Raw genomic sequence first — 25,620 nt, 5'->3', positions numbered from 1 at the left:
ACGCCAGAAGCATTCAATGTTAATCCAACCCATTCAGTGTCTTTTTTCTCAAGCCCACACTTCACGTGTACAAATGATGTCACCGATGCCTTGCCACAACCAAACATACGTCTTGATATTTAGAAATAGTCTTTGAAAACAGAAGAACGCTATCCGAATAGAGTAATACACACTGACTCAAGAGGTCAGAGAACATTGCAACGCCCCATTATATGTTATTTGTGTTTTATCCATCCATCTGGGGGTGTGTTAATAAGACACTTCCTGTGTACTATTAAGTGCAGGATGGCACCACGGCTACCGAGAGGAGTCAACCTTTCCTTAGAAAATAAAAAAAGTGATTCAATAGACATTATCAGCATCCATGCTCGACAAACAGCCACATTTGTTTCTTGAACCGCCGGTCTATGGCTGAGTTGGATGTGCAGGGGACATGGCAGATAGGTGTAGAAACATTTAAAACAAGCAATGGCAAAGTCAACAGGCCTGGGTTTAATGTAGAAACACATGCAAACACAGGCATGCAGAAATGGCGTTTCCATGTAATAGCACATTAAAACCTGGCCTAGTGTTGCTGGTAGTGGTAGTGTTATTTGGGATGGTGTATTGTGGTTTTGTTGTGGTATTGGTGGTGGTTTTGGTAGCTGGTGGTGTTGGTGGTAATTGTGATGGTACTGCTGCTGTCTCTACTGGCGGTTGTGATATTGGTGGTGGTGTGGCATTGGTAGTGGTTGGTGGTATTGATGGTGGCGTGTGATTGGTGGTGGTTGTTTTTATGATGGTAGTGTGTCCTTCTGTACTTGTGGTGGTGATATTGGTGGTGGTTATATTGGCATTGGGAGTATCGGTGGTATGAGTCATATGGTGGCAGTATAGTTAGAGATGTCTAGTGGTGGTCTTAGTGGGTATTGGTGATGCTGTGGTATTGGTAGCATTGGTGGTTGTGGAATTGGTTATGGTGGTGTAGTATTGACCGTATGATAAAAAGCAACTAGAAGGCCATGTTACAGTCAGGCACATACTCAAGTCATGGCAGAAGTATTAAAAAAATGCTTGCTGCAGTAAAAGAAAAAATTGTTTTCAATCAATCAAACATCATTTGTAAAGTGCAACACTGTCACCCCTAGGGGTATCTGAGCACTGTCTGTCAGTTGAAGAGCCAGGTCTTGAGTCTCATTCTGAAGTCTGCCTGTGATGGGGCTGTACGAAGCTGGAGGGGAAAGTCGTTACAGGTATTAGCAGTGATGTAGGAGAAGGCGCAGCCACCGCTGCTCTTTCTCCTAGCGAGCGCGAGTGAAGAGGAGCACAGGAGTCTAGAGGGTTGGTAGAAGTTCAGTCGATGGCTGATGTAGGCAGGTCCTTGGTTGTGGAGGGCTTTGTAGGCATGTGTGAGGATCTTGAACTGCCATCTCTTCTGCATGGGGAGCCACTGGAGGTCTCTCAGGTGGGGCGATGTGGTTTCGTTTGGGGAGGTCCAGGATGAGTTTGGCTGCAGCGTTATGTATGGCTTGGAGTCTTGCGAGGAGCTGTGTGAAAATGCCGACGCAGAGGGCGTTGCTGTAGTCGAGGCGGCTGGTGACGAGGGCATGGGTGATGGTCTTTCTGGTGTTGATTGGAATCCATCTGAAGATTCTGCGGAGCATGTGAAGTGAGTGGAAGCAGGAAGAGACGACTGAATTAACTTGTCATTTCATGGTCAGTTGGCTGTCGAGGATGATGCCGAGGTTGCCTGCATGTCGGTCGGTGTGGGTCCGAGTCCTGTAGACCCCAGCTGTGGTCCCATGCGGAGGTGTTCTTCTGAAGATCAGTACTTCCGTTTTGTCGGAGTAGAGTTTGAGGCAGTTGTCTCTCATCCATTACGCTACGGTGGTCATGGAGTCGCAGAAGTTGGTTTTGACACTGGAGGGGTTCTCGGTGAGTGAGAGGATCAGTTGAGGGTTGTCTGCATTGAGATATGTATGCAAAGCATGTATGCGATACAGAATTGTCTGTGACAGAAGTATGATGGTCAGAGTACTTTATAGATGTAAAATAGTCCCTTAAGCATTAAAGAACAATAACTTTTTAGGAGGTGGAGTGTTACACCAAGCACCCAATAGCATGAGGGTGAGTGAGAAACTCTAATATGGCCTGATCTAAGATGTGATTGACAGTACCTGAAGCCAATGACTGAAAAGGGCTGAACCTGCTTATGTTGTACTACTCCTATATGTAAAGGATTTATCCCAAATTTCACATGAACGCTAACCACTGGCTACCAGCTGCTAGAAGATAGACCGTCAAGCTGCTTTGTATCACCGCTGAGGCATTAAATGGTAAAGTCCTTGTCATCCTCAGGAGGAAAACCAGCAAACACTCCCAACCCAGGATCCTTTGCTCCAAGCTAGCCTCTAGTTTTATAATCCCAGCGTGCAAGAAAACAAACATTGGCAGTATGTCCTTCTTGGTACAAGTAGCCAAACTGTGGAACTCTTTTTTAGCAAAGACAAGGGCTACTGAGACCATATGACCTTCCGAAGACTGGCCAAGAGCCGGCTCTTTCGTACACGAACACAGGTCAACAATTAGACTCGATGATAACCGAGGACTTCACAGCAGGAGGAAGAATAGGATGCCAAAACAGGACTTGCATCTTTTGGTGCCAACCTACCATTCAGACCACATACCCTAGAAGAGGTGCGAGCATACGACCTGTAGGTCTGAGTAAAAGTATACACCGCAGGCATGTGGTGCTGGAGCTGGCCCAGCATCTATAGGGTGGAGCAGCTGGCAGGGTCCTGCCTCACCTTGCAGAGGTCAGATCCTGTTCTCAGGAGGCCTCAGCTCAGGGAGAATGGTGGACAGAAACCACCTAAAGGGCCTGCAGCCCGGCCTCTTCAGGAGCTGCTGGTGCTGGGCCCAGTCCGCAGCCTGTGGGTCCGCCTGGAGGAGAGAAAATGGTTCAGATAAGATGTCAAGCCATTGAAGGAAAACCAAAAATTAAACAGAAAGCAGTAATTCTCCTGCAGGTATCACAAAGAGGCGTCATTAGAGAGAGTAAAATCCAGAAAGAAAGCAGAAACTTTCGACTTGCAGAAAGAAAAGAGACATTACATGAGAGAGCAAACACCAAACGCAAGGCAGGAACTGCATACATTGCGAGGATTCGTGATTACAGAGAGCAACAACCAAACGCACGGCTGGAACCATCCAACTGTAGACATAGCAAAGAGGCATGATAAGAGAGATCAAAGGCAAACACAAGCCAGTTACCATCCCAAAACATGCACAGCAAAGAAGAGTTATTAGAGAGAACAAGAACCATACCAATCATCTACAGTTCAGTTGCAGGTACACAAAGAGGGATAAGAAGAGAGAGCTCAAAACAAACAATTCAGCAACCGTCCAACTGCAGGTATAGTAAAGAGGGATTATTAGAGAGAGCAACATCCGAACACAAGGAGACAACCCTCCAACTGCAGGCATTGCAAAGGGGGGTTATTCGAGAGAGCAGAAACCAAACACAAGGCAGCAGTTGTACAAACACAGACATAGCAAAGAGGAACTATTAGTGAGCAAAAAACAAAGCAATTCGCAACAGTTCAGTTGCAGGTGCACAAAGAGGGATTAGTAGAGAGAGCTAAAAGACACGCACAAAGCAGCAAAAACCAAACTGCAGACATGGAAAAGAGGGATTATTGAGAGAGAGTAAAAGTGACATGCAAGGCACCAACCGTCCAACTATAGGCATAGCAAGAAGGCGTTATTAGAAGGAGCAAAAACCAAACACAAGGCAGCAAGTGTCAAACTGCAGATATAACAAAGAGGGATCAATTCAGAAAACTAAATGCGAATACAAGCCAGTGATACTCCAACAGCAAATACAGGCGACCATTGGAGATGGCAAGAACTAAGCAGGAAGTAGCAAGTGTTTAGATGATGCAGACATAGCAAACAATGATTATTAGGAGAAAGCAGTTATACCCCACCTGAACAAACTGTAAATGAACAAACACCAAACACGAAGCAGAGAAGAGCTGGATTTGTAAATAATAATAATACGAATATTGTGTCTTTGTGGTTAAAAATACCTTTTTGTTTTGAATTAAAAACACATTTCACCCTAGGATTACAAATGGTACCACTCGTTCTCACAGCAGCCACACTGCCGTGCAGGACAGGGCTTGATTTGCAAAAAACTCCTGCCTGGGCCCCCGGGGTTGGTGGCCGAGTCCTGATTCCACCTCATGTCTCATTCTTCTACCACTCTACGCTTCATGTCTACATCACTCCTGTAGTTTTTTTTATCCTGCTCTCTCTCTTTGTTATATTTTTTTGTACTTTTCCATTCTATTGCACTTTGCCTCCTTTCACTCTCTTGCACTGGGTCGAAGGTTGATAAGGCAAAATCTTTCTCAGGTCGTGAAAGGAGTGCTGGCGCCCACCACTGGAGAGCACCGGCTCAAATTAAGCAATGGAGGTACATCATGTTGATTCAGTGGGATGGGTCTGTTTAGGTGCATCTTCGTGGTATGTTGTGTGTGGGTGATCACTTGACAGATCACAAAGGTCAGATGTCAGGTCAGTCAGGTCAAGGATACACTTTAGAAAGATGCATCAGCCCAGCCTGAACTCATTTTAGTTTAAAGTAGTTAAGAAGACTTTTTCTTTTGTTCCAAATATGTTATTGAGTTTTTAGCAACATACAATAAAGAACATAAACCAAGTGAGGTAATGACCGGTGTTCGAGGATAAGATAATGGGAAGTGGTAGTGGTGTATATAGTGAAATCACAAGAAAAGCAAGTAGGAAAAAATGGTTTAACATTGCCATGAATTCGAACCAGGACTAATATGGTACCAGCTCACTGCAACGCTCAGAATGCATTGAAAGTAAATAAAGAGGCGGCAATCCATGCGTGTTTCTACCAGCCGAGATCATGAAAACGTAGGGCCCGATCACGATCTTGGCGGACAGGGTTACTCCGTCACAAGGTTTATCTTTGAGTAAATAGGACCAGAGTTTGTCCCAGGATTCATCTCTGGGTGGTGATATGCCCTTACCAGAACAAGAGGCGGACCATTTACTGCGAGGAAAGCTTTGAATTGGTTCGATGTACTGCTGAGTAACTTGTAAATCGTGGACACGTCATGACCTCCTCTTCGGATACGTCGGAGTCCTTCAGAAGACTGATGCTCATGCGGCTTGGGAAAAGACATGTGTGGTGCACAACTGGGAAAATCAGAACTGGCAGAGGTTCTTCTCAACAGCTGCAGAGTAACATTTCCTAAAGGTCCACCAGTACCTTGAGTACCTCCCTAGGCTCCCAGGTGCCATAGGGCCACCATATGGACTTTGCACCCGGTATTTTAAAACAGGTTAGTTGCGCTTTCCCTTTACTTGTTCTCCCAAGGCACTGGACCTTTACCTTGAAGCCGGCAGCTCATGGTAGAAGGTAAATCTCCAGGGTGTTTAAGGATCATTAGAACACTGGAAAGTTTGCAGCTCCACTGGCATTAATGAAGTGGGTCAGGGGTTATAATGACTGGTATAAGAGCCTTCTCCTCTAACATTCCAATGCATGTCTTTCTGTTTCTCCTTTTTTGATGTATAACATCCGACCCTCAGTGGGTGAGATGTTCTAATAGCTACAGAGTCCTTCAGTTGTTAAATGCCCTCTCCTTTGTGATACGCCTCTCCTGCCACTCAGGCCTATACATCTGATTCAGGGCCTTTAACAACCGGTATAGCCCTCTGCAGCTGGCAATAAGGTTATATGATTGACTGGAAGAAGTTGACATGGTCTGTTGAGGAAACTAGTGGTCTCAGTCAGAAAGCTCTTCAGCCAGAGGGAGCAACTTTTGGGATGTTACGGTAGCCGAAAGAATTGGAGCTACCAAGAGGTGGTCAAGAAGTATTGGTAAAGGTACAGGGATCCCCTATGTGTCTCCAATAAGTCTCAAAGGTAACCAGGTATAAAGTCAGCTCCCAGGACACCACGTCCAGCTGTAACGCCCTGAACGTCTCAGGATCGTTTAACAGACACGACAATGAGGACGCAACCACTAGTGAAGGGTTAGTTGTTTTAATGAAGGCAAATATAATACAAAGAATAAACAAAAGTTATAGTCACTGGAATCCTCCAGGCTAAGTACGTTACCAGCCCACAGCACGGATGGTCCTAACCGTCCTCTGCATATACGCCAGTCCCGGCGTATGCCAACAGAGGGCAGAAATGAAATGGCCGACAATGCCAATCGGTAGGCTGTGAGGGGCACGAAGAGTGTTGGGGAGAATCGAGGAGTCAGGGAAACACCCAGCCGGGGTCTCTACCTGAAGGGAGCAGCCGCTCAACCTCTTCCTCAGACTGCACCGGGACGCGGAGTCACCTCCTGGTGATGCGTCACCGATACCCCAATCACAAGCAAGAAGACTGAACCGAGAGCAGCCGCTCGATCGATCCTGTGGACTTCCGAGTCTGTAACGCGGCAAACACCTCCTGGTGTGCGTTACAGCTGGCAGTCCCTGTGTCTCTGGTCGGGCTGGGAGTTACGACTCCAACCAGCAAAAGCGCCACTGCGCTTGGACTCAGCCGAGTCAAAAAGCGAAGCTCAATGGTTGACCGGTAGAGCTTCCGGGTCCTTCACAGGTGACGACGGGGCAAGACACGGCCCAGGGAGTAACGACTCGACCTACCTCCGTTCTTGCCTTACTGGAGCACCACTCCGGAACACTGCTCTTCACGAAGCAGGTACGTCGGTGTGAACACAATATCCGACAGCGTTGTACCTCCCGGTTCCTCCCTTTATAGGGCGTGTTTTCCTTGAGTTATGTAACAGCTCTCCTGTTTACATAAGGGCGTGTTTCCTTGAGTTATGTAACAGCTCTCCTGTTTACATAAGGGCGTGTTTCCCTTGAGTTATGTAACAGCTCTCCTGTTTACATAAGGGCGTGTTTTCCTTGAGTTATGTAACAGCTCTCCTGTTTACATAAGGGCGTGTTTCCCTTGTATGACAGGAATTCTTGACAGTACATCCTCCCTCTCAGCGGCTCCCCACGGGTCCAGCGCTGGCAGGAAAACGCCGATGAAACAAGGAGACCAAGCGCGGAGCATGAACCCCTTCAGCCGGTTCCCATGAATGCTCCTCCGGGCCATAGCCTTTCCACGCAACCAGGTACCACAGCTTCCCCCTGCGCCATTTGGACGCCCGTATGCCCGACACTTCATACTCCACCTCCGACTCCACGCATACCGGCAGAGGTGTCCCAGACGGCTTGGAGGGTGCTGGTTTGAGCAATGATACATGAAAGACAGGGTGTATCCGCAATGACTGGGGCAAGCACACCTTCACGTTCACGGGACCCATACACTTGGTAATTCGATAGGGGCCCATGTACTTGGGATGGAACACACTGTTCTTTCGAAACCTCATGTTTCTTGTGGATATCCAGACGTAGTCTCCAGTGCGGTACAGTGGCCCGGGCCTTCTCTTCCTATCTGCCGCAGCCTTGTATCTTCTCTTGGCCTCTATTAGGACAGCCCTTGAGCGCATCAATGTGTCTTTTATGTGTGCCACCCTGTCCGCTGTGGCGGGAATCCTGTCCTCTCTGAACGGATGTAGAAATGGCAAGAACCTGGGATGTTGGCCATAGTTACTATAGAACGGAGATGACTGTGTGGAGCTGTGAGTGGCGTTGTTATAGGCTATCTCTGCAACCCATAGCAAGTCGACCCATTCTTCCCTGCCCTGGTCCACAAAACATCGCAGATACTGTTTGAGCGTTTGGTTCAGGCGCTCGGTTTGGCCGTCCGTTTGAGGGTGGTAGCTGGTGGACAGGGCGGTCTTAACATGCAGCGCAGTGCACCAAGTCTTCCAGAATTGCGCAGTAAACTGCGACCCCCGGTCCGACACGATCACCCCAGGTAATCCATGCAGTCGTACCACATTCTTTAGGAGTAGTGACGCCAATTCCCCGGCCGTAGGGACTCTCTTGCAGGGGATGAAGTGCCCCATTTTCGTCAAGTAATCCACCACCACCAGTATTGCCGTCATCCCCTGGTCTACCGGTAGGCCCACCACGAAGTCCAGTGATATGCTATCCCATGGTCTATCCGGGGTTGGAAGTGGATGTAAGAGCCCTCGGGTTCGGCCATGGTCGGCCTTCATGGTAGCACACGTAGGACACTCCTGTCCCCACCTCCTGACATCCACTCTCATGGTTGGCCACCAGAAATGCCGTCCCATGCTAGCCACCGTTTTTTCAAAGCCCAAATGACCTGCGCATGGAGAGTCATGGCACCAGATGAATGCTTGTTTCCTTAGCCTAGGCGTGGGTATCAATAGGCACCTGCCCTTCAGGGGTATCCCGTCCTTCAGCTGCCATTCTCTGTGACTGAGGAGCCACCTCCGCCATGCGAATGACCTGATCCCTCTCTTTATTCCCCTCAGGAAAGTATCCGGTTGGATAACCCCCAATACCATCCTCGGGGAAATGATGGAACGCTTGGTCGCAGGCAATGGTTCCTTAACTGCAGATTGACGGGACAGGGCGTCCGCCTTTCGGTTTTCCGTCCCCGGCCGATATGTGATGCGGAAGTTGAACCCCGCAAAGAAGATCATCCACCGCAGCTGCCTGGGAGAAAGGTGTCTAGTGGCCGTCATGAACTGTAGGTTCCGATGGTCCGTGTACACCGATACCACATGTCTTGCCCCCATCAACCAATGCCTCCATTCGGTGAAGGCGTCCTTGATTGCGAGAAGCTCCTTCTCCGCAATATGGTAGTTGCGTTCGGCGTCGTTGAGTTTGCGGGACATGTACGCAACGGGATGAAGCACCCCTGTGTCGTGGTTGCGTTGGGACAAGATAGCCCCCAGCGCCACATCCGACGCATCCGCTTCCACCACGTAGGGGAGATCCGGATCGGGGTGAGCCAACACCGGCGCCTTACCAAAGGCGTTTTTCAGGGCCTCAAAGGCTTTGTTCGCTTCAGGGGACCAGACAAACTCCTTGGACTTCCTCAGTAGCTGTGTGATTGGGGCCACCACTCCTGAAAATCCATCTATGAACCGCCTGTAAAAGTTGGCGAAGCCAATGAAACTTTGGACGTCCTTCACGCTTTGGGGCACCGGCCATTCTTTCACCGCCTTGATCTTTCGTTCTGCCATCTCCTGTCCCTCTGGACTCAGCATCACTCCGAGGAATTCCACGGATGTGACGTGGAAGTCACACTTGCTGAGTTTACAAAACAGCATGTTTTCCCTCAGCTTTTGGAGCACAGCTTTGACGTGGTGTACGTGCTCCTCCTCACTGGACGAATAGATGAGGATGTCGTCGATATATACGACCACGTAGATATCCAACTCCTCTCTGAATACCTCATTCAAAAAGTACTGAAAGGCTGCCGGGGCGTTGCACAGACCGAACGGCATGACGAGGTACTCAAAAAGGCCGAACCTGGTCTTAAAGGCGGTCTTCCACTCGTCTCCGTCCCTCATGCGCACCAGATGGTATGCCCCTTTCAAATCCAACTTGGTGTAGATACGAGCTTTCTTGACCTGTTCCAGAAGTACACTGATGAGAGGCAAGGGGTACCGATTTTTTATGGTTATCGCATTCAATGCCCTAAAGTCCACACAGGCTCTCAGCTCCCCATTAGCCTTCGGGATGAAGAAGAGTGGCGAGGCGGCCGGAGACTTGGACGGGCGGATGAATCCTAGCTTGAGGAGTTTATCCAGGTACCCCCGGAGATGCACGTTTTCAGGCTCCGTCAGGGCATACAGCCTGCCGCTGGGAACGCTGGCCCCTGGCACCAGGTCGATCTGGCAGTCAAACTGTCTATGTGGTGGTAGCACTTCCGCCTTCACCTCATCAAATACATCCTCAAAACTGTGATAAGCCTGGGGGAGAGCCACATCTTTTTCTGCCGCTGTAGCCACCGTCTGACTCCCGCTCTCATCTGCGTCAAGGGATTCCGTTCTTATTCCACAATGCAGGATGCAATACGGTGACGTCATTTCGATGCGATGTGTTGGCCAATCCACAAAGGGGTTGTGTTTCTGTAGCCACGGCAATCCCAATATGACGCCATATTGGGGCGCTCGGATGATGTTAAAATCGATTTGTTCCAAATGGTTCCACCCATATCTCATCGGAAGGACCCCCGTGTGCTGCCCGATGGGCCCCGTCACCAATCGCCTTCCGTCTACAGCATAGACGTCTTCGGGTACAGCTTTGGGAAGAAGCACTAGCCCTAGCCTGCATGCCTCGTTGTGGTCCATAAACATGCCAGTGGCCCCTGAATCCACCATGGCCACAACGGGTATCCACTGGTCATGCACTCCCACGTGCACCGTGATAAACAGGTGTCGTTGTCCCTTAGTGACCGAGTTGGAAAGTGAAGGGATGGATGAGTGACTCCGAGATGCCCCTTCTCTGGTCTTGGAGTCCTCTAGTTTTCCGCCGGTATGTCCACCACGGCTGTTACCGACCGGTTGGCCCGATAACGTGACGTCTTCGGTTTGGCAGGGCATTCACGTACGTAGTGGCCTTTTTTGCCACAATATAGGCACAATCCTTGTTTACGGCGTGACTCTTTCTCCGTGGCTGTGAGGCTCGCTCGTATTGCGCCGATGTCCATGGGTTCTCCCTTGGATGCGGTGGAAGTTGCAGGACTTCCCACCGTCACATAGGATGGAAGGGATTTTCCTTTTCTCCCATGATCCCCCTTTCTTTCACTTAGCCTATGTTCCAGCCGTAATACCAGGTTGATAAGGCCCTCACATGTCTTGGGTTGAGGGTCAATATGAGCCACGGCGTCCTTGAGCTCATCGCACAGCCCTTGATGGAAGAGCGCCGTCTGTTTAGCAACAGGCCACTTGGTTTCCGCAACCAGCCTTCGGAACGCGTTGAGATACTGCACCAGGTCGTTGGATCCCTGTCTCAACTCAAGCATTTCACGGTCCGCCGTGTACGAGTCAGCCCTTCTGTCGAATACCTTCAGGAATTCCTCGCGAAAAGCACCCCAATCACATAAGAGGGGGTCGTCCCTGCTCACCAGAGGTACGGCCCATTGTGCCGCGTTTCCAGCCAAATAGGATATAAGGAAAGCCACACGAGCCTGACTCGTGGGGAACGCCTTTGGTTTGCACGATAAATGTAGCGCCACTTGTGTGAGGAATACCTGCACTGTGTTAGGATCCCCACTGTACCTCTCTGGTGTCGCCAAGGGGATGGCTACCGGCATTTCCACTACTACCGCAGGGGTCTGATTCGTGAGGGAGGTGCTGGGCGTGAGCGGGTCCAATTGGATAGCATCCAGTCTGGCTTTTACATCGGCTGTTTCTTGCCTAGAGGCAGCCACTTCAACTTGCATGGCCGCTAAAGCAGCCAGCACATCATCAAGTGTTGCCATGTCTGTTATCGACCGGGAGACAGTTAGTGTTATTAAGGTCGGATATTTTGTAACGCCCTGAACGTCTCAGGATCGTTTAACAGACACGACAATGAGGACGCAACCACTAGTGAAGGGTTAGTTGTTTTAATGAAGGCAAATATAATACAAAGAATAAACAAAAGTTATAGTCACTGGAATCCTCCAGGCTAAGTACGTTACCAGCCCACAGCACGGATGGTCCTAACCGTCCTCTGCATATACGCCAGTCCCGGCGTATGCCAACAGAGGGCAGAAATGAAATGGCCGACAATGCCAATCGGTAGGCTGTGAGGGGCACGAAGAGTGTTGGGGAGAATCGAGGAGTCAGGGAAACACCCAGCCGGGGTCTCTACCTGAAGGGAGCAGCCGCTCAACCTCTTCCTCAGACTGCACCGGGACGCGGAGTCACCTCCTGGTGATGCGTCACCGATACCCCAATCACAAGCAAGAAGACTGAACCGAGAGCAGCCGCTCGATCGATCCTGTGGACTTCCGAGTCTGTAACGCGGCAAACACCTCCTGGTGTGCGTTACAGCTGGCAGTCCCTGTGTCTCTGGTCGGGCTGGGAGTTACGACTCCAACCAGCAAAAGCGCCACTGCGCTTGTACTCAGCCGAGTCAAAAAGCGAAGCTCAATGGTTGACCGGTAGAGCTTCCGGGTCCTTCACAGGTGACGACGGGGCAAGACACGGCCCAGGGAGTAACGACTCGACCTACCTCCGTTCTTGCCTTACTGGAGCACCACTCCGGAACACTGCTCTTCACGAAGCAGGTACGTCGGTGTGAACACAATATCCGACAGCGTTGTACCTCCCGGTTCCTCCCTTTATAGGGCGTGTTTTCCTTGAGTTATGTAACAGCTCTCCTGTTTACATAAGGGCGTGTTTCCTTGAGTTATGTAACAGCTCTCCTGTTTACATAAGGGCGTGTTTCCCTTGAGTTATGTAACAGCTCTCCTGTTTACATAAGGGCGTGTTTTCCTTGAGTTATGTAACAGCTCTCCTGTTTACATAAGGGCGTGTTTCCCTTGTATGACAGGAATTCTTGACACCAGCAGAGCGGGACAAGGCGATGGGAAGCGGTACAGTGCAGGAGAGGCTCCCTAGCAAAGACAACATTACCATGTGCACGTCTTGTGACCAGCAAGGAGTAAGACCATACAATTATGTTACTATCTTGCACCCAAAGATGTTGACATTCACAGATAAAATTGTGCAGTTTAAATAGTAAAGTGATATACAGTGTTCAAAATTAGTCAAAAAGTAAAAAAAAGAAAAGCAGACGGTGTTTCCCTTCTTACCTTGCGCAGGAGGGAGGCCTCGCTGTTTTGCTTGTAGAAGATCTCCCTGTAGGTGCCCAGCCAGGTCTCCGCGACCCACATCTTGCTCCTCAAGTCTGTCTGGTGGTCAGAGAAGGTTTGGGGTTCGGGGTCCTGGGGAACTCGCCCCACTCGTGAGCAGGGTAGGATCTCCACCGACCCGCCGCACAACCAGACCTGGAAGCACATCCATGGAGGGAAAGGGTGATGGGGTAAGTAGGGGTGCAACAGTGTCCCATCTCAGAATCTATGGGGTCAAAGGCTGGCCAAAATGAATATGTCTGACTTCAGCTGAATGCTTTAAAGTGAACCCATCAGAAGTAAAATATATTTGTATGTATTTATTTCAAGAAAGTTTGTGTTTGTTAATGCTGATTCTCAAGAAAAAACATCACTTAACTTAGAAAAGTTTATGTTGTAAATGGAAGTCAAATATTTGCCTAAGAATAATGTGCTCTTTTCTGTGATTTTCTGTTTCATTTACACCAACGTGCTGATGAAAGGGAACACACTTTTATGGGCAAGTTGTGCTTTTAATTGACAGTCTATATCATGTTGGAAATGTAATTATTAAAAGCAGCAATTCAACTTTGATTGAACATTTGACGATCTATTACAGGGGAATTTAACATTTGTCCAGGAGGGCTCGATATATGCCATATTTTCTGGGTAATTACTGACTTCCATTTAAATAAATATATTTTTCATGGATTTGTTGAAAATCTGGCCTGGACTCGGCCCTCCTGGTCCTACATTTGATCCCTCGATCTCTTTGGTATGCAGCATAAAGCTATGATATTGTATTTGGTGCAGTGTGGTACCAGGCTGTCGTGGCTTCAATATCAGACTGACAAAAATATTTCTCTGTCGAAAATAGAGAGTCCCAAATAATGTTTACAATAATATCGCCCCATTGGAGTTAATAGAAAATATTACACCCAGTGTAATGATATTTTTCTAATCAATAATCAGACTTGGGTATTAGATGATATATTTCTGTCACTATTCTGACACACAAGCATCTGGCGCACCGCAAGTAACAATGCTTTATGTACACACTAAAGGTGAGTGTAGGTGCCAGGGGTACAGGAAGGGCACCCACAGATAGTGACCCAGTTACCAGGGGACTACTGACAGCAGAAGAGTCAGAAAGGTCTGCCTTCGACTCATGCACTCAGTGCCCTAGAGGACATGGCGCTCCTTTGACGGCTCCTACCAGCTAGGGTACCGTAGACTGACCATGGACTCTGATCTCTCCAGGGAGCTAAGAGGGCTTGGGCGCTCAGTCAAGCACTCACACCAGGTAGGGTCCTGTGGAGTGATCAGGGACTCTGATCTCTCCCTAATACCTTACATGGTCAGTCAACCGCTCCCCCCAAATAAGTTACCGTGGAGTAATCATGGACTCTGATCCCTCCCTAATACCTTTGGTGCTCAGTCAACGGCTCCCACCAGACGAGGTACCGTGGAGTGATAAGGGACTCTGATCCCTCCCTAATACCTTGGGTGCTCAGTCAACGGCTCCCACCAGACGAGGTACCGTGGAGTGATCAGGGACTCTGATCCCTCCCTAATACCTTGGGTGCTCAGTCAACGGCTCCCAACAGACGAGGTACCGTGGAGTGATCAGGGACTCTGATCCCTCCCTAATATCTTGGGTGCTCAGTCAACGGCTCCCACCAGACGAGGTACCGTGGAGTGATCAGGGACTCTGATCCCTCCCTAATACCTTGGGTGCTCAGTCAACGGCTCCCACCAGACGAGGTACCGTGGAGTGACCATGGACTCTGATCCCCCCTAATACCTTGGATGCTCAGTCAACGGTTCCCACCAGACGAGGTACCGTGGAGTGATCATGGACTCTGATCCCTCCCTAATACCTTGGGTGCTCAGTCAACTGTGGTAAATAAAATATTACGCTCTCAGAATTTTAAAATATAAATAAGATCATGCATAAAGCAAGAGGCTGAGTCTGTGGTATCAGGTTCATAAAGGGCTTTATTCCAATAACTCGAGTCAAAGGGAGAATATTACCATCACCAAAAAGGATCTGGAAAGGGACTCAAAAGTATTCTCAATATTCTCAAAACATTATTCACAGAGTACAGTATATATACATTTCTCAATTGTACGTAAGCAAAAGAGCAAGAGAGAATGAGATAAGAGCATGTGGGCATGTAAGTAGGCGTGAAGGTGGGCGTCCATGTGGGCGTCCACTTGATGATAATGGGTAATTTGTCATGTGTGGGTGGATACCTGGAGGGGGTTGCGTGATCTGCTGGAATTGTACTGGAACTTTGCCTTACTTGTGCTCAACTCGAGCATGACGTGTAACTGACGTGGGGAGGGTTGCTATGCAACCGGACAAGTCTGGAAGTGAGGCCTTCAGTGAGTGAGGCCTTCAGTGTCAGGACGACCAGCACATCTTGTATTATCTGATATCCGATGTCTGGAGCAGGGACTGATTTGTGACATAGGTTGCTCATCACCAAGAGCCGATGTGGCATCTATTTCTTCATTTACTTCATTTACTGCAGAGGCCTTACATGGGGGCTATGGGCTTTTTACTGACGTGAGCTTTGCAATCTCACAAAGAGAGACAGTAGGGCTGGGCTCCCTCCTTGCAGATGGGTCGCGTTCATTCCTCCTTCACCAGGCAAGAATGTGGTTTCAGTAAGAGTAAGCAGATAACCGTGCTCAATACTGTCTCGGCACCTCGGTCGGGGCCCCATTGGCTGAGGCCCAAGTGTGCAAGGCCAAGGATACGTAGCTGCAGCTTTCAGAGCGTTCTGAGGCATGAAACCTCTTTTCGGCTCTGGCTGAGCCATAAACATGGGCTTCATGAAAATGCAGGAAAACATGATGAAAAACGTGTAGGCCTCAATACAGATTTGTCGTTTCTCTCATGGGAGACTGGATGATGGCAGGCCACGTTATAGCATAAGCATCATGATAGAAAGGCCATGGAGGGGAAATACATAGGTTACATGTATGTGCACATAAGCGTTGGGGGGGGCACATGGGGACACATAGGCCTCATAGATTTTTATTTTCCTCATTCCCTCCTTGTACCCTAGTGAACCCCCTATGTAACGTCTATTTTCATGAGACAGTCGATCTGTTCTTGCAGCATTATTTTTCCATTTTCAATGCTTTGTAAATGGGGATGTGGAACACATGCAGTAGCACACAGGCCACAAATGGCCGGGCCACACTGCAGACATAGGCAACAACTGAATATCATTAATAGTATCAACCCACAGACGGTCAACACTTTCCATCCCCAAGCCGATATTAATCCCCAGAGCCAACCGGACCATGTCCACGTGCCTGGGTCTTGATGTATGTTTTGGGCAATCTTGTGGAGCCTTGTTATTGCTTTGTATTCTTTGGCATCACCGTTGATGGATGTCATTAAGGCAAACCATGCTCCGCAAGAACCATCATGGGAGAACGGAAAAGGAAAAAGAGGCAACACTCCCTTTACCTTCTGATACGGGGGAAATCGGCCACAGACCCAGCAGTCTGTAGCATTGCTAGTCTGATGTGAATGGTGCAGCATCTGAATAAAGGTATTGTTGCGTAAGGCAAGTCGATATGATAGCTCATAGGATGGCAGATCACTAAATGTGTGCTTTATGGTATCATTAGTGGAGGAGTATAAGAGTGAGGCAATAGGAGGAAAAATAGCATGTAGTATTAAGCTGATACATATTATCGTGATGCACAGAAGAGATAGAAAAATTACAGTCACTATACATCTACCACGTAATATTTTACAGTATTTGTTTTTTATCTTGCTCTTTTTATCAATGTTATTGTCCAAGATCTTATGCAAGCCAGAATACATGTTCAACCGCTTCACCACCTAGTGGACTTAATTGATCAAACGGGTTCTGACTTTTTAGATCTAAGTTTAGCTTTGTGGAAACTGCTGGGGAGTCTCCTCTTAGAAAATGGTGTTCAAAGTCTGAAAAAGGTATTTTCCTTTGTAAAAGAGTGGTGAAGGTGCAACCATCCTTTCCGCCCTTTGACTTTAACGGCCGTCCCCGTGGTCCAGAGCACTGACTTTGGCGCCTTCCATCCAGGAGCGATGGAGTATTCTTTGACCTGGGTGTTGTCAGGGAAAGCGGCAGCAACCTGCGAACAACAAGAGAGTAGTGCAGACATCAAGGAAGCCAGGTAATCTGTCAGCATGTTACTATCAACATCAGTAATCTTTTAGGCATTGGAGTGCCCCACATATTTGGTGGTCTACCAAAGACCACTTCATAGGGAGATAAGCCTGTTCTAGAATGAGCTACCATTCGCATGTAAAAGAGGGCAACCGGCAGGGCTACCATCCAATCTACACCTTTGTCTGCGCAAATTTTTAATGTCCGATTATGTCTTTCTACAAGGCCTGCTGCTTCAGGATGTCGCACACAATGGAATTTCCAGGTATACCCTAACAGAAGGGACACCTGCTTCATTAGTACCAGGACATATTTGTAACCTCTACATCTGTTTATTTGGATATAATCCATTTGGAGCACTTCAAAAGGGTGGTCAGGTGGATGGAATCCACCTTGTTCCATCGGAATGCCTTTACCTGGATTGAATTGGCAACAGATCATACATGTTCTGACCTTTTGTTTCGCTGCTGCACGCAGGTGCTTGTTGAACCATATATTCTGTAAGCTATCTATCATTGCTTTCTCTCCTAAGTGTGCAGGACTATGTGCGGTATTTATAATCACTTGTACCATCGAATCAGGAAGAAACCATGTGGATTTGCCCTTATTCATCCAACCCTGATCAGTCAGTACCCCTCCTTGTTCCGACCATTTCTTTAATTCGTCCATAGTAGCATGTGTCTGTATGTCTTGTACATCCTTGGAAGGATCCCTAACTGTCATGGCTTTGGACAGTGATAGTATCTGTGATTTTGTCATGTCTAGTGGGGTCTGAGCTGTCTGTTTAGCTGTTCGGTCTGCCAGATCATTGCCTTGGGAAATGGTATCTGTGGCTCTAGTATGTGCTTTACATTTTAGGATAGCTATGGCTGTTGGTAAATGTATTGCTTCCAGTAGGGCTTGAATAAGGGGGCCATGCTGTATCTTGGCCCCATGAGAGGTCAAGAAACCTCTTTCTCGCCACAGAATCGGTGTAAATGTTTACTCTCAGGTGCTTAGCTCTTATGCACGCTTGTGTCAGGGCGATGAGCTCTGCTGCTTGTGCTGACAATATGTCTATTCTTTTAGTCTCTATTATTACAGTATCAGTAGTCACTGCATATGCTGCCACTAATTCTCCCGCCCCTGTCCTCATGCATGAGCCGTCAACTTATAGTGTTAGGTCGGGGTCTGGGAGTGCAACGTCTGTCAAGTCTTGTCTTGGTTTAGTCACGGTATGTATTACTTCAACACAGTCGTGTGGTGAAACGCTTTCTGTACTGGAGGGCAAAAGGGTAGCAGGATTCAGTATGTTGCATCGTCTGATCTCTATGTGTGGTTGAAATAACGTTGGCTCATAGCCTGTCAGTCTAGCTACAGTCAGGTGTTGTGTTTGTGTCCGGTTCAAGAGAACCTCTACTGCGTGTGGTACTTGTACTGTCAGAGGGTGGCCCAGCACTATCGAGTCACTTTGTCTTATGGCTAAGGCCGTTGCTGCAACTGATTTTAGGCACGCAGGCAAAGCCTGTGCTACTGGGTCTAATGTACTAGAAAAATAAGCACAGGGCTCGTGTTTTCCTGCATGATCTTGTGTTAGGACAGATAGTGCTGTTCCATCCCGCTCTGTCACAAAAAGCATAAACGATTTGTTGTAATCAGGGTTTGCTAAAACTGGTGCTTGACATAAAGCTCTCTTTAATTCTTCAAATGCCACAGTGTGTTCTTGTGTCCAAGGGAGGACTTTAGTAGAAGCTGTATTAGGGGCTTGGACTAATTCCCCTGAAAGATCACAATAAAACATGAGAAAAAGGGGAAAGCACCATACCTATTTCCTCGGCTTAATTTCTAAGGGGGCTAATTTCTAAGGGGCTTAATTTCTTAAGGGGCTAGCGGGAAGCGAACCTCCTCAGGGGCCAGCAGAAAGCCAATATTCTCCTCCTTCCCCCCCTTTTTGACAGGAGGAAATCTGAAACAGATTTCACTGCTGTCAAACACTATCAAACCTTGTGTCTTGTCAACACTATTAATCCCTGTGTGTAGCTACTGGGCGTAAGCAAAATTATAGGAGATACACAGCCTAATAGGAATGCTAAATTACCTAAATATTCGGAAAACCAAGTTTGAGAACAGTTGTTAATGTTGATAATTAATAATTCATCTGCTAAAGAAATCCGTCATTTTGCAATAATTTCCACCTACACAATAAACAGCCTAATTTAAAAACAAGTCAACTTTTGGGGCCACCACTTACAAGAATGAGCTTACTAAAGCAAACTTTAAAAAGGAAATCCCGTCAGATATGTTCTCATTACCCTAAATACCGAGCCTCACTTGTCACTCTGGGGTGGCAGTCCTTATTTAAAACAGGCCTTTCAAGAGTTAAGATGCGAGTGCACAGATCATAATGGTTCCTTAATGTCCAATCTGGAAACATATGACCGAGGCTGCCTGTCTATAAGAGAAAGGCAGTCATGTGATACATATTGTAGTCTTGCATAACTTTTTTCTTCTTTTATTCATCTCCAATACCAATTAGACATACACTGATAACGTGTTGTCTGCTATTTTGACAGCATGATAAAGGAAATATCATGTCTGTGAAATTTAGTAATTGTGAACAAGTTCCAGCCAAGCGCAGCGCAAAGATTTACGTCGTCACGTCCATCTCTGTAACGCCCAGGAGAACTTGTATTAATGCCAAACATACTGGTCAATACAACACAAAAACAAAACATATATAAAATACATATGCCAAGCCATCAGTATACCAAGCACAGAAAGCATAGACAATTACACTAACATATATAAATGAGCAGCGATGCGCAATTACAGTACCTACAGCTCAGAGGCGAACATTCTGGCCTGCTTAATTTGTCAGGCTTATAATCAATAACTGATTTACCTGCCCTATACACCCCCATCTGAAATCACCGTGTCAAGTCTGACACACAGAATCAGCACGAATAATCAAAAACGAAGAACACACGAACCTGGTTTTTTTTTTTTTATAAAAATGAGCTATGCATCTTCGTCAACACAATGTACCCTAATGTCCCAGACGAAGACGCACCTCTCATCTCTCCTCACAGACTTTTAACCACTGGATCATTTATCCAATGCAACTGGTGGCAGCTTGTGGCCACAATTCAAAAATGTCTGAATTTGAAAATCGTTTTTATATAGGCACATAGCCCTTAAAATTCCAAGCAAGAGCAACATTTTACTTTCTGGCCAGAAGCAATATAACAATTGCTAAAAAATAAAACAAATCTTCTCCATAGACATTTCCTCGGGGCACTGGTTTTGCACAGAATAGAACAAGGGAATCTTTCTCGACTTACATTTCTCAGCTGCCCTGTCTTATCAGAGAAGCTAAAAATAGCCCCTCAGCGCGGCCTGAGCCTGGGCTGCCAGCCAACTTTTTTGTTGTTCCTACTCCTGGCCCCCAAGGCTCTCCGGCTGCAGGCATTACACAGATGCGATGTCAGAGAAGCTTTCTAAGCAGTGCCTCTGTTCTGCTCCTCTCACCGGCCCCCACCTACACTGGTTACAAGGTCAGAATCTGTCTCCGATTTCTGTATCACATACTGCTCTACACAGCCCCCACCTTCTCCTCACTCTGAAGCTGTCAAAGACAAAAAGACTACTCAATTCCATAAAAACTGCAATAATTCGCCCAATTGAAAAATTATTTTTACATACAATTTGCACTCAGGGGGTCATAATCTTACCGACTTGACCCAGCACATTGGCTCACTGGACCACCAAGAACACAAACCTGTATTCTTGAACAATTTGCAAATTCGAAATACCCACAATTCTTTTTTCAAGCTAAACTTTTCACTAATTATTTTTTCGTTAACACTTTGTACATTAGGGGTGTCATCAAATCACAGGTGTTGCTCCTTCTCTAGCTACACCCCTCTCAATTTCCTATTGACAACGTAGTCAAATGTTGGACCATGTAAACACCGGCTATGCGCTGTTCGTTTGGTGGGAGGCTCAAGAACCTTTGGGCTACTATATCATTATTATATGTATCGTGGTACTTGCGGTGGCACTCTAACTGGTCTTGCTAGGTCCTCTGAAAGGACGGGATAAATACCAGCAACGTCAGTATTTCTTCCTCTGTCAGCCTGCGCTCATTTTACCTGCTCCACTTCCTCCTGTAACATCTTTTCCTTGGCTTTTCCAGACTCCAGTCTACTTCTCTCTGCTTCGTGAAACACTTACTCTGTCCTCCTATGTGACTCCTTGCGCCAAAACTCAATGGCATCCTTCCGAGCTGGTCTACATTTTCTCTTTCATAAGAGTGTTTCGTTGTCTGTCTACTTGTTCTGCTTTTACTCGGATACCTTCCTCAACTAATACGTTTTCTCGGACTTTGTCTGAATCCTCCCTACTTTTCTCTTCTTTTCTGAGCGCTTTCTCTGTGCGTCTATGCCATTCTTTACGCCATAAATCAATGGCATCTTTCTGTGACTGTCTGGCTTTCTTTTTCCATAATTCTTCTTCTACTCTCATGATGCAATCTGCATCCCATGTCCCAACTGCGGGCCACCTCTGACTTTCGGCTAGATCCTTGGTGTAGTCCACCCATAAATCAAGAAATAATACGGCATCTAGGCCATGCTTATGGTACATAAAGTACCCTGGGGTGTCCCTAGGTGGAATGGGAACAGCTTCCTCGAGTACCCCTTTTCTAGTTTTGATCTGTCTTAATTTTGAAAAGAACGGCATCTTTAAACTTTGCTACTTGATTTTGAACACAATAAATTACAATAAACACAATAATGAACACTCATTCATACCACAATTTTTAAAACATATTAAAACATTTAACATTTAACATTTAACGAACAATGATAATTAGAAAAAACTAGTTACTGACATAACACTAATACTAGAGAATACTGTATTATACACAAGACTTACTAGATATACTGCTAAACAGTACAGATACACTGCTGAAACAGTGCAGACCGGATCTGTGTACCCAAACCCGTCTTGACCGGCACAAACTAATGTGCACGTCTAAACGCCTCCCCAGCAACGGTACTCACCGGGTAGCACGGAACGGAACAGAAGGCCTCGGAAACTCTGGACTGGACTGGACCGGACTGGTGACGTAGGTACTTCGGAACTTTGGAACCTGGTGGGCCTCTGTATACCTCGGACACAGCTCTCTCGCAGGTGGGCTCTGGGTAGGACAATCTGCGTTCCTCACCGCCTCGTATGGATGCCTGGTCGCAGTCTGTCCCCTTCGTTGGCCTGAGGGAGTTGGCGGGAAGACCCGCGACGTGCGCGCTTGAAGTCCGTCACGGCTATGGAAGGGGGCAAAACTGGACCTTCATCTCCGGCGTGTGGGGAAAGAGATGTCCCTATTCGGGCGCCATTATGTGGTAAATAAAATATTACGCTCTCAGAATTTTAAAATATAAATAAGATCATGCATAAAGCAAGAGGCTGAGTCTGTGGTATCAGGTTCATAAAGGGCTTTATTCCAATAACTCGAGTCAAAGGGAGAATATTACCATCACCAAAAAGGATCTGGAAAGGGACTCAAAAGTATTCTCAATATTCTCAAAACATTATTCACAGAGTACAGTATATATACATTTCTCAATTGTACATAAGCAAAAGAGCAAGAGAGAATGAGATAAGAGCATGTGGGCATGTAAGTAGGCGTGAAGGTGGGCGTCCATGTGGGCGTCCACTTGATGATAATGGGTAATTTGTCATGTGTGGGTGGATACCTGGAGGGGGTTGCGTGATCTGCTGGAATTGTACTGGAACTTTGCCTTACTTGTGCTCAACTCGAGCATGACGTGTAACTGACGTGGGGAGGGTTGCTATGCAACCGGACAAGTCTGGAAGTGAGGCCTTCAGTGAGTGAGGCCTTCAGTGTCAGGACGACCAGCACATCTTGTATTATCTGATATCCGATGTCTGGAGCAGGGACTGATTTGTGACATAGGTTGCTCATCACCAAGAGCCGATGTGGCATCTATTTCTTCATTTACTTCATTTACTGCAGAGGCCTTACATGGGGGCTATGGGCTTTTTACTGACGTGAGCTTTGCAATCTCACAAAGAGAGACAGTAGGGCTGGGCTCCCTCCTTGCAGATGGGTCGCGTTCATTCCTCCTTCACCAGGCAAGAATGTGGTTTCAGTAAGAGTAAGCAGATAACCGTGCTCAATACTGTCTCGGCACCTCGGTCGGGGCCCCTTTGGCTGAGGCCCAAGTGTGCAAGGCCAAGGATACGTAGCTGCAGCTTTCAGAGCGTTCTGAGGCATGAAACCTCTTTTCGGCTCTGGCTGAGCCATAAACATGGGCTTCATGAAAATGCAGGAAAACATGATGAAAAACGTGTAGGCCTCAATACAGATTTGTCGTTTCTCTCATGGGAGACTGGATGATGGCAGGCCACGTTATAGCATAAGCATCATGATAGAAAGGCCATGGAGGGGAAATACATAGGTTACATGTATGTGCACATAAGCGTTGGGGGGGGGGCACATGGGGACACATAGGCCTCATAGATTTTTATTTTCCTCACAACGGCTCCCACCAGACGAGGTACCGTGGAGTGATCAGGGACTCTGATCCCTCCCTAATACCTTGGGTGCTCAGTCAACGGTTCCCACCAGACGAGGTACCGTGGAGTGATCATGGACTCTGATCCCTCCCTAATACCTTGGATGCTAAGTCAACGGCTCCCTCCAGATAGGGGACCATGAGTGACCATGGACTCTGATCGCTCCCTGATACTGTGAGTGCTCAGTAAACCACTCCCACCAGCTAGGGTACTGTGGAGTGACCATGGACTCTGATCTCTCTCTAATACCTTGGGTGCTCAGTCGACTGCTCCCACCAGATAAGATACCTTGAGTGACCATGAATGCTGATATCTCCCTAATACCTTGGGCGCTCAGTTGACTGCTCCCACCGGATAAGGTACCGTAAGTGACCATGGATGCTTATATTTCTCTAATACTTTGGGCGCTCAGTCAGCCACTACCACCAGGTAAGGTATCGTGGAGTGATCCTGGACTCTGAACTCTCCCTAATACCTTGGACGCTCAGTCGACCGCTCCCACCAGAAAGGGTACCGTGAGTGACAATGGATTCTGATATCTCCCTAATACCATAAAGATGTATTATGGCTTGGGCAAAATGGGCAACTGCCCAGGGCTCCCACCTTCCAGGAGGCCACCAGCAAAAGTGATCTTTCACTCTAGCTCACATTTGTGAATTTTTGTATTTCAATGTATGGTGTAAAATTCAATATTGTTAATCAAAATAGTGCTTCAATTAGCAATAGAAGTCAAAGTTGTTCCAAAGAGGGCCAAAATATGTGTTTCTCTGGGCCCCCAAAATCCATAAAATTACACTGCTTAGGTGCACCCGCTAATCACCTGCAGGACATTCAGATGTTTCTTTTGAAACTTGGGGTTCCCCCTCGGATCCAGGCTACCTTGGCTCTAGTTCACACCCAGTAGTTGATGCCAAATGGTTAGATCTGGGGACCCCGGTTTCTCACCTTCGCAGACTGCAAAAGATCCTGAAATCTGCTGCCAGACTACTGCTTCATCTTCGGACTACACGCCATATTACTCCAGCACTTCAAGCTCTTTACTCACTTCCGGTAGCCAGACCTAGCTCCTCGAATGTCCTCTCATTGCACACGGAGCCATGCATGATGCACAGTCTTCCTAAATCACAAGCTTCCCTCTTATCAGGGCATAATTTGAGGCAGTGGTTTCCGGTGCTCATTACCGGCACTTAATTGTCAGCACTGGCACTTATGACAGTCTGCCACTTGGTGGCACCTTTTGTCTAATTTAGAAATCTGCACAACAACAGCTGTTTATTTATGCAATATACTCTAAAAATGACTAATGCCTGCAGTGCCACCCAAGACATTCTTATACATTTGGAGCCCTGGAATAGTCTAAAATCTCACATTTGTAGAAGTGTGATGGTTAGTAGTTGTATTGGTTCTGACACTGGCAGCACTGTTAGGGGCAATGGGTGGCGCAAGCTGCAGTGGCCTTCTGACGTGGGCCCTGGTATTTGTTATTTACAAATTAAACACTGCCTCTTACCAACCTCAGATGAAGACCAGTGCCTCTTCCTACCTTCCCCAGGTTCAGAAAGTCCTTTTTAGGTCTCGCCTGAGCCAGCGCTTTAGCGCTGCTCTGGCAAGACTTTTAGTAAGCTGGTTTTGGAAGTGCAAACTAGTGGCTTTTCAGGCCTCCAGCTTGCGTTCGCGATGTTGTGCACGCGCACAGCTGCTATCCTGTAGCTCTCGCATGGCAGGCTTTCCTCCCCCTCTCCCACCCTCTCCTCCCCCTCCCTTACATGGCAGGCTTTCCTCCCCCTCTCCCACGACACAGCTGAGCTCGAAGTAATTCTTTTTTTTAGAAGCTGGAACTTCTCTGGTCCAACGGCACATTAAATAGTGACTGCAAGTGCTCTTTTCTAATTTACAAACATGATTGTAAACTAACACTTTGCAAAAGTACTTTTCAGTACAGTGGAATAACGTGCCTTACGCCGTAATTCTTTTTTAGAAGCTGGAACTGCTCTGGTCCAACGGCACATTAAATAGCAACTGCAAGTGCTCTTTTCTAATTTACAAACATGATTGTAAACTATAGCTCTCGCATGGCAGGCTTTCCTCCCCCTCTCCCACCCTCTCCTCCCCCTCCCTTACATGGCAGGCTTTCCT

General features: G+C 47.3%; 1 protein-coding gene across 1 annotated transcript in view; it reads right to left on the bottom strand.

The window, feature by feature from the left end:
* Nucleotides 1-445: 445 nt before the first annotated feature.
* GALNT15 (polypeptide N-acetylgalactosaminyltransferase 15) overlaps nt 446-25,620 on the bottom strand; it is a 143,706-nt gene continuing 118,531 nt past the window's right edge. The window contains exons 6-7 of the mRNA XM_085630980.1: nt 12,713-12,907; nt 446-2,922 (exon numbers count right to left, since the gene is read on the bottom strand). Of these exons, the coding sequence (XP_085487106.1) occupies nt 2,797-2,922; nt 12,713-12,907 (321 nt within the window). The 3' untranslated portion in view covers nt 446-2,796. The remainder of the gene's footprint in view (nt 2,923-12,712; nt 12,908-25,620) is intronic.

This window comes from Triturus cristatus, chromosome 10 (genome assembly GCF_964204655.1).
Source record: "Triturus cristatus chromosome 10, aTriCri1.1, whole genome shotgun sequence".
NCBI lineage: Eukaryota > Metazoa > Chordata > Amphibia > Caudata > Salamandridae > Triturus > Triturus cristatus.
The sequence above is the reverse complement of the archived record's forward strand: the minus strand, read 5'-3'. Positions and strand labels throughout refer to the sequence as shown.